Here is a 10152-nt window from a genome sequence, read left to right as displayed (position 1 = left end):
TTTTCTCTTTGTAGTTAATAAGGATGTGGAGAGAGTTTGAGACCATGTAAATTCCCATTACTTCTCAAACTCTGAGCCATTCATTTTAGCATCCGTTGTTGGAGTTTGTCTTACAGTTACTATTATGACCATTACCAAATACTGAGCCTCTAATGTCATCATTCTTTCTACATTTCTTAGTCGACATTCTACTCTTAGGAAGAGCTTTCCTCCCCTTCCTGATTCATGTATTTACCAATGGCTTTATGTCAACATGGACTCATGAGTTATTAGTTTATAATTGTAGTTCTTTACTATCATTTATCGTGACACTCAAGTTGTCCCAGATGAGGCCAATGGGAACCTTTTCAAGAGGGCTCATGTCCTTTTGATGTGTCCCCATCATTTGTTGAGCACCTCCTCGCTTTCTGGTATCAGATTCCCAGGCTCCTTTTGTAATTTTCCTGCCTCATCTCTGTAACTCTGGCCATTTCCCCAAGGAGCTCTGGTTCCTTTTAGTGGAGAACAGTATTTAGAAACCAAGACCTGGTGAACTGATTGCGACAAGGATATCATTGCTTCTGCTCTCTCTCAGTGGATAGAGCTAGGAAATAGATGTGTGTACATATAGAATTTTTATTTACTGTTTAAAAGATTTAAAATCATTAATAATTTTACATTGATTATATATTTAAATTATATTTTGGGTATACTGGGTCAAATAAAGTATATTTTAAATTAATTTCTTATATATTTTTTAACTTTTCAAGCATGGTTACTGAAAATTTTAAATGGTATGCATGGCTCACATAATATTTATACTGAAGTGTGCCAGTTTAGAGAGCATGATGTCATAGTGGAGCCAGGGTTTTTCCATCTGGCTGCTCCTCCATCCTCAGTGTATCAGTACTGTCTCCCCTCATGGTCATAAGATGGCTGCCACAGCTCCAGCCATCACACAACCACATAATTGTCTATAAAGCTGGATGACAGAGACTCCAGCTAGCTGTCTCTATATCTGTTATCCCTTCTTCCTTTACCTAGTGGATTTAAGAGTGCTCTACTAATGACAACATTTTCCAGTTTTCCCCACACCTATGGCACTATGTTTTGGCCAATGCAAATGAGTGAAAGCAATCTGAGCACCTTATGAGTTGGTCCTTTAAAGGAAATGGCAATGCCCTCCTCGTTTCCTGTCTCCACTCTTGCTAAATGACAGAAATGAGAGCAGCCATCTTATTTTGCCAATTTTCTAGGATATTTAGAGTGGATATAGAATTCTGTGTTGACAGCTTTCTTTTTCTTTCAGTACATTAAAGATTCAAGGGTAATTTATATACGGACTTAGGTCCTCTTTCTCTGGGGCTCCCTCCATATTAGGATTTCTCCTCTCAGTTTCCAACTACTCTTGCCACCCTGAACTCTAGGGTCTGATACTTCAAGTCAATGACTGGTTTTCTGCTTGAATTCAAGCTGTCCCTTGCCACATGAACAGGGGTGCGTCCTCAGAGGAAAAGCCATATGAACTTGATCTCACATAGTGTGTTCCATTCTTTTTTTTTTTCCCTTCAGCTTTAATGAGATATGATTGACACATAATTTCACATAAGTTTAAGGTACACAACATGTTGATGTGATACATTTATATGTGGCAAAATGATTACCACCATAGCATTAGCTAACACCTCCATCCATCCCATCACATAATTCTCATTTCTTTTTTGTGGTGAGAACATTTAAGACCCAGTCTCTTGCAACTTTCAAGTATATAATGTAGTACTCTGATGAATTTTACACCTAGGTAACTGACATTTTAAGACGTGAGAGGAATTCCCTGGCAATCTAGTGGTTAGGACTCAGCGCTTTCACAGCTGTGGGCTGGGTTCAGGGAAATAAGATCCTGCAAGCCATACAGAGTGGCCAAAAAAAAAAAAAAAAAAAAAAGACATGAAACCTCTACATCATCCTGTGCCTTTTTCAACTCAATTCTTCCTACGACATGGACAGTCACTAATCTGCTTCTGGCTGCTGTAGATTAGTTTTTCCTGCCTGCTCTACAAATTCATACAGTGGGAATTATACAGAATTATACACTGTGTACTCTGTTGTGTGGGTTTTTTTTCTTTCACTCAACCTAATGGTCTTGAACTGCATCCACGTTGTGTATATCTTGTTTTTTCCTTTCACTGCTGAAAGGTATTCCCTTGTATGGGAATCATTACAAATCATATGTGACTTTCTGTGTCTAGCTTCTCTAAGATCTTTATGGCGAAAAAGAGCCAAAAGAATTAGAATTGAAGCTTGTGGAGAGAGCTTGGGTTTCCAAAATGGGATAGAGGCAGTATATATTAGGGTATTGGCAGTAGCCAAAATGTACCATTTTGTGGCCAAGAGAATGGTCTGTGACAGCCTTCAAATTGCGCCACCTGCTGAGTTGGAAGGAAGATATTGGACGATCCATATAAACTAGAGATGCAGGGGAGGTACCATTAGGGGACCTGGGAGGTGTATCCATATTTCCCTTGGAAGAGCTGATCTTGCCTCCTGCCTCAGATAATTGCTGTTGAGCCTCTTGCTGTTCTGACTGAAAATCCTCGTATTTGGCTTTCTTGAGTTTCGCTCTACGATTCTTGAACCAAACCTGCAGGACTGTTGGATGTATGTCCATTTTTGAGGTCATTTCTCTCTGAAGGCTAGGGGTGGGGTACGGGTTTTTATTGAAAAGGAAGTTCAAATCTGCCAATTGTTTCTTCGTGAACGTAGTTCGTTTCCTTTTTGGATGTTTCTGGTACTTTCCTTTTGAAAGGTCGTCTGGATCCGACACCCTGTAATCTAGATGTGTTTCCATGCTGTGGTCTAGTAATAAGCAAAAAAGTCCATTCTTTATTTTATTTTTGGCCATGCCGCTCGGCTTGCAGGATCTTAGTTCCCCAACCAGGGATCGAACCCGTGCCCCCTGTAGTGGAGGGCACAGTCCCAACCACTGGACCACCAGGGAATTCCCAGTGTCTTCCATTCCTTAAAAGGTTGAATCCCCTCCAGCTTCTGCCTGTGTCTGGTTTCTCTCCAGTGCCTTCAAATAGTTGGGTTTTTGTTTTTATTTATTTATTTATTTATTTATGACTGTGTTGAGTCTTCGTTTCTGTGCGAGGGCTTTCTCTAGTTGCGGCAAGTGGGGACCACTCTTCATCGCGGTGCGCGGGCCTCTCACCATCGCGGCCTCTCTTGTTGCGGAGCACAGGCTCCAGACGCGCAGGCTCAGCAATTGTGGCCCACGGGCCCAGTCGCTCCGTGGCATGTGGGATCTTCCCAGACCAGGGCTCGAACCCGTGTCCCCCGCATTGGCAGGCAGACTCTCAACCACTGCGCCACCAGGGAAGCCCCTGTTTTGTTTTTTTTAATATTTTGTTCAGAGTTGGCAATTGCTGTCTGTGGGGAAGTGAGACAGTACCCTCTCACCTGTCCATGTCGTACCTTTCTCCTCCTCCTGTTCTCCCTCAGGTGAGTGATTTTTCACTTGGGGTCTCTCCCACGGTTGCAGTTGGATGTCAGCTGGGATTTGATTGATCTGAAGGCTTGACGGGGCTGGAGGCAGTTGATGGCTCACCCACAGGGCAGCTGTTGGCTGGGAGCTCAGCTGGGCATGCTGAGCAGAGCGCTTACAGGTGGCTTCTCTGCCACCATTGGCTGAACCTTGACCCACCCACGCTGGGTGCAAGAGGCACGGATTCTTTCCCAAGACCAGAACGAGTTCCCTGGGTGCAGTGACATTTCCGTGGGATGCATGGCCAGAATATCTTTCCAGGTGGTCAGTAGAAGACTTGATTCCTGGGTTGCTTTGGTCACTGACCCCCGCATACCATGAACCAGTCTGACATAATTGCCTGGGTTCCTCTGACCATTACAGGGTTGGTCCTCTAATGTGAATCCCCAACACTTTTTGGGGATTTTATAAATCTGTCACTCTTGGACCTCCCCACCTGAGCAGGTCTCGTTCCCTGAGGGATTTGGGGATCATAGATGTCAAAGTTCCCAGTTATGATACTTTGGGTCCTGCTATTTATGTGTCCTCGTGTTTGCAAACCCTGTACCTCTGGTGTCATCCTTTTCTCCTGGTGTCAAGTCATTTTCATTATCAAATGGTGTTACACTTACGAGTGGGAGCAGTCATTCTGAGACAGCGTGAGTGGAGGAAACCCAACTCTGAACTCAGACCTGAATTTGATACCCAGACGGACCATTTACCTGCTGAGTGACATTTAGTAATATACTTGCCTTTCCTGGCCTCTAGATTTCTTCATCTGAAGATAACTTAGGGATACCTCTCTTTTTTTTTTTTTTTTTTTTTTTTTTTTTTTTGGCTGTGTTGGGTCTTCATTTCTGTGCGAGGGCCCTCTCCAGTTGCGGCAAGCGGGGGCCACTCCTCATCGCGGTGCGTGGGCCTCTCACTATTGCAGCCTCTCTTGTTGCGGAGCACAGGCTCCAGACGCGCAGGCTCAGCAATTGTGGCTCACGGGCCCAGCTGCTCCGCGTCATGCGGGATCTTTCCAGACCAGGGCTCGAACCCGCGTGCCCTGCATTGGCAGGCAGACTCCCAACCACTGCGCCACCAGGGAAGCCCAGGGATACCTCTCTTTGAAAGGTTCATTTATTCATCCACGCAGCCATTCAGTCGTCCATTCATTATATACATGGACAGTATTTCCTAGCTGCCTGTTATTTGCCAGTATTGGGAATACAGATCCACAGGCCCCTGTCCTCGGGGACCTTCAGACTGGGGAGGGAGCTGGTCATTAAAATTTGAGGAACAGAAAGGAAGCCAGTGTGCTGCAGTCCAGAACTCCACGGAGAGGTGGCTAGGAGTGAAGTTAGACAGGTAGATAGGGACCAGGGCCTTGGGTGTCTGTGAGATCTTTAAGCACTTGGATTTTCCTGGAAGATACATAGGCAGTCACTGCAGAGTTTTAAGCAAAGAAGCAACTGCTCCAGTTTATGTTTCTAAAAGTTCAGGACTCATAAGAGGAGAGCACCCAGGAATGCCTAAGGGTAGAGGAGGGAGTTTGGGTGTGAGATGATGGTGACGTGTATTCACGTAGAGAGGTTCTTCTGCAAATTAGAAACAATATACGTAAAGCAATTAGCATCTCACCTGGTGGATAAAAGTATCTCAAGTACGATAAAGGAGACAGTATGGTTGTAGTGGTTAAAAATGCAAGCTCTGAGGTCACAGAGATCTTAGAATCCCAACTTCTGCTCGCTTAGTTACTGCATGACCTTGGGCAAGTCAGTTAAACTTTTAGTTTCCAATCAGTAAACTATATTATAATATCCTTCATCACTGGGTGGTAGTCGGAATTAAATGTGTTAAATCATGTCAAGTACCAAGGCACAGTCCCTGGCACAACCTAAGGACTCGTTATTAAATCAATATATCACCATTAAAAATTTTTTCTAACATGTGAACTGTCAAAGAAGAGAGGAAGCTTTATCCTAGGGCCCTAATCTCTAAAATGGATGAAGGAGACACAGTCGTTGCCAGCCCAGCAAAAATTTCTCATGTCATTCTTTGTGGCACAGCCCTTCCCCCACGTCATTCTTGATTGACCTAAACCAACCTACACGAGCCCTCTTGCTAAAGACTCGTGTAGGCTTGGCTCTGTGACTGCGTCAGCCAGGATCCCCACAGGAGACCAAATGGTCAAATGGGGTAAGGGAGTTATTTAAGCAACAACGTACTGATGTGGGGTATGATTAGGGGAAACCAACACAGGGCAGCACCTGGGCCCACCCAACAGCCAGAAGCTATCACTGTTCCTAAACCACCAGAAGGGACCTGGGAGGGAGCTGTTACCAGTCCCCTGACAGAGATTCGGGAACATCACTGCTGCCAGCCCACAGCCCAGCAGGGAAGTAGGAGAGTAAATACCCACCTGCTCTCTTTTCCTCTATCCAATTTTCTGCTAACACCTCCCATTGCTGAACCCAGCTGGAAGACAGAAGGCAAGGGAGTCCCAACTGATGTAATACACATTCCCGGACCTAGAGCAGAGCGGAGAGTGAATCCAGAGGGAAAAGAGAGGACATGTTTTCGGACTTCCCTGGCGGTCCAGTGGTTAAGACTCAGTGTATCCACTGCAGGGAGCACGGGTTTGAACCCTGGTCAGGGAACTAAGATCCCCTGGTGACGCACGGCGTGGTCAAAAAAAAAAGGAGAGAGGACGTGTTTCACAGTGATCCAATTGGCCCATGATTAGGGGAATTTGGCTTGCGGGGAGGTGGATGCTCTAAGAAAGGTTTTGTTTTTGTTTTCTTTCTTTCTTTTGGCTGTGTTGGGTCTTCGTTGCTGCACGCGGGCTTTCTCTAGTTGCGGCGAACGGGGGCTATTCTTCGTTGCGGTGCACAGGTTTCTCGGTGCGGTGGCTCTCTTGTTGCGGAGCACGGGCTCTAGGCGCGTGGGCTTCAGTAGTTGTGGCTCGTGGGCTCTAGAGCGCAGGCTCAGTAATTGTTGCACACGGGCTTAGTTGCTCCACGGCATGTGGGATCTTCCTGGACCAGGGATCGAACCCGTGTCCCCTGAATTGGCAGGCGGATTCTTAACCACCGCGCCACCAGGGAAGCCCTCTAAGAAAGGTTTTATGGTGCTTCATTCGGTAGGCTGAAAAATGGCTCTCCCAAAGATATCCATGTCCCAGTCCCTGGGACCTGTAAATGTGACCTTATTTGGCGGGGGGGGGGGGGGGAAGGTTTTTTTAGATGTGATTAAATTAAGTTTTTGAGATGGGATTATCCTGGATTATCAGGGTGAGACTGAAATGCTATGGCAAGCATCATGATAAGAGAGACACAAAGGGAGAGAATCCCCTGGTGGTCCAGTGGTTAGGACTTCGTGCTTTCACTGACGAGGGCCTGGGTTTGATCCCTGGTCTGGGAACTAAGATCCCTCAAGCTTCATGGCCAAAAAAAAAAAAAAGAAAAGAAAAGAAAAGAGAGAGAGAGAGACAGAGGGAGATTACACACACAGAAGAGGAGGAGGGAACATGACCAGGGAGGCAGACATGGAGAGATGCAGCCACAAGCCAAGGAGTGCCGGCAGCTACCAGAAGCTGGAAGGGGCGAGGAACAGATTCTCCCCTAGAGCTGCCAGAAGGAGCATGGCTCTGCTAACACATTGATTTTGGCCCAGTGGTCCTGATTATAGCCTTCTGGCCTCACAAAGCTGAGAGAATAAATTTCTGTTGTTTTATGCCACAAAATTGGAGGTAATTCGTTACAGTAGCCATGGCAAACTTATACAGTTCATTACAGAGACCAGGACCAATTCTGGTTAATGTCTGCAGTAAGGGATTTATTATAGGGTGATAAGTGGCTTACAGAAGTGTCAGGAAGGTTGAACAAATAGATTCTGTGTTGACCATTCAGGTATAACTTTAAGAGCCAAACCATAAACCAGAGCTTTTCAAAGGCCCACTTCCTTTCTAGGATCAGGATCCTGACTGCTTAATTAGGAATTGGCTTCCACCACCATGATCAGGAAGGCCACAGGCCACACAACCAGGGATCTGTCACAGTTATGGGACAACTGCCATCTGGAAACTGCTATGATCAGAAAGACCACCACAAAAAAGCAGACACTTCCATGGGGGTAGAGCCAGCAGAAGAATGGCCTCCACCCCTCGTCCATCATTCAAATCTTGTCTGAGTGCATCTGGTTGGAAGAACCCAAATGTAAGGCAGATCCCAGCTGCACCGGAGTCAGAAATGTTGTTTTAAACCTTTCAGCCCCTGCAGGCAGGACAGCGTACAAGAGGGAAGTTGAAATGAATGCAGAGCATCAACCTACATATTCAAGACAGGTTTCCTGGTTGCTAATAGGACCAGGAGATCCTTCCATCCCCTTCTTACCCTAGATGTCACTGTGTCTCCATGTGATACCTGGAGCTGCAGCAGCCATCTTGGGACCATAAGGATCTGAGGACAAGTCAATTCTCTAAGACTAGCAGATCAGAGAGAAGGAAGGAATCTAAGCCTTCCATACTCCCTTCATCTTCTAAAATGCATTAACTACCCTCCAGAGCCACCTACATTTAGATTCCTTAATTGTGATGAAATACATTCTCCTTAATGCTTAAGCCCAGTTGAGACAGTGTTTCCAGTTACTTGCAGCCAATGCATCCTGGTGACCTCACACAGGCATGCTTTCTGTGTGGAAATAGAGGGCCTCATATAAAACAGCAGCGTTCTTTTATGTAAATATTTACCAGTTTGCATCTGCCCATGTACTAGTCACTGGAGTTTTAGTAATGATAAGACAGACCCTTCCTTGTCCTTGTGGAGTTTCAGACATTTTTCTTTATCCTTTAAGGTCTAACGAGATCCCCTCTTCCTCTGAGAGGCCTTCATTGGCTCCATCAGTAAGTCACATTCACCTTTCTTCCTACACACTTTGCACATGACACATACTGAGTGTATGAGCTCTTTCTTAATGTGGCCTCTGAGTCCTCAGAGGGCTGGGATGGTGGGCCACACTGGATTCCAGTATCGAGGACAAAGGCCTGGACTCTGCAGATGCCAGAAATACAGATGTCAGAAGTATGTGATTCTTATATGTGGAATCTAAAATATGACACAAATGAAGTTATTTACAAAACAGAAACAGACTCACAGACACAGAAAACAAACTTATGGTTACCAAAAGGGAAATGGGGGCGGGAGGAGGGATAAATTAGGAGTTTGGGATTGCCAGATACAAACTACTATATATAAAATAGATAAACAACAGAGTCCTACTGTATACTAGAGGGAACTATATTCAATATCTTATAATAACATAATATAATGGAACAGAATATGAAAAAGAATATATATATGTGTCTGTATATGTACATATGTATACGTACATATATATAAAACTGAATCAATTTGCTGCACACCAGAAACTAACATGGTAAATCAACTGTACTTCAGTAAATAAGTACATAAGTACATAAATAAGTAAAAGAAATACGTGATTAATGAATGAAGGAATGAACCAACAACTATAGTGAAGTCATCACCCCTGAGGTGGGACATTACCTCAGGGGAGCCCCTAGGAGAGAAAGTCCAATTGCTCTGGGACCCCAGAAATCATCAAGAAATGTCCTCCCAAAGAATTTTGTCCACTTACTCAATAAATATCTACTGAGTACCTACCCTGTGACAGGCCCTGAACTAGGTGACGACTGGACACTGTGATGATCGAGAGAGCCAGGTCCTGCCCTCATAGAGTTCCCAGGCCAGTTACTCTCAAACTCCTCAGCACTTGGTATTTTTAGTCCTTCTATTTAAAACCATTCAGGTGAGTGAGTAGTGGTGTCTCATTGTGATTTTAATTTGCATTCCCCTAATGACTAAAATGATGAGCATGGTTTCATATTGTTATTTACAATCTATATATCTTTGTTGGTGAAGTGTCTGTTCAGAATTTTTGCTCATTTTTATTGGATTCTTTGGCTTATTATTGAGTTGCAAGTTTTCAAAACTATATTCTGGATTAAAAGCCTTTATCTAATCATTGTTTTGCAAATATCTTCTCCCCATCCATGGCTTGTCTTTTCCTGTCTTAACCTTGTCTATTTTTTTTTTTTTTTTGAAATGAGGAGTGACTATTTTTTTTTAAAATCAGTTTACTGTTTTTATTTTATTTATTTATTTATTTATTTTGGCCGCGTTGGGTCTTCGTTGCTGTGTACGGGCTTTCTCTAGCTGCGGCAAGCGGTGCAGTGTGCGGGCTTCTCATTGTGGTGGCTTCTCTTGTTGCGGAGCACGGGCTTCTAGGCGTGCGGGCTTCAGTAGTTGCAGCACGCGGGCTCAGTAGTTGTGGCTCGCGGGTTTAGTTGCTCCGTGGCATGTGGGATCTTCCCGGACCAGGGCTCGAACCCAGGTCCTCTGCATTGGCAGGCAGATTCTTAACCACTGTGCCACCAGGGAAGTCCCTATTTTTTATATATAGCTTTTTTGAGATATAATTGACATACAATAAACTGCACATATTTAAGTTTACAATTTGAACAATTTTGACGTATGAAAACATCTGTGGAACCATCACCACAATCAAGATAATAGATCACCAGCTGCTAAAGTTTTCTCCTGCTACTCTGTAATTCTTCCCTTCCTTGCACTCCTGAAATAAGCCAG

The 10152-nt window shown here is 44.5% G+C and overlaps 1 protein-coding gene across 1 annotated transcript; it reads right to left on the bottom strand.

The window, feature by feature from the left end:
* Window positions 1-2242: 2242 nt before the first annotated feature.
* On the bottom strand, window positions 2243-2827 carry DPRX (divergent-paired related homeobox). The gene has a single exon (XM_036834089.1). It carries the CDS (start codon window positions 2825-2827, stop codon window positions 2243-2245), a length of 585 nt encoding a protein of 194 aa, XP_036689984.1.
* Window positions 2828-10152: the final 7325 nt, after the last annotated feature.

Source organism: Balaenoptera musculus, chromosome 19, assembly GCF_009873245.2.
Source record: "Balaenoptera musculus isolate JJ_BM4_2016_0621 chromosome 19, mBalMus1.pri.v3, whole genome shotgun sequence".
Taxonomy (NCBI): domain Eukaryota; kingdom Metazoa; phylum Chordata; class Mammalia; order Artiodactyla; family Balaenopteridae; genus Balaenoptera; species Balaenoptera musculus.
This window is presented reverse-complemented; position numbering and strand designations above follow the sequence as displayed.

What these genes read in the sequence shown, in the direction of transcription:
- DPRX (XM_036834089.1), bottom strand. Translation starts at nt 2,827, where the DNA reads ATGGAAACACATCTAGATTACAGGGTGTCGGATCCAGACGACCTTTCA.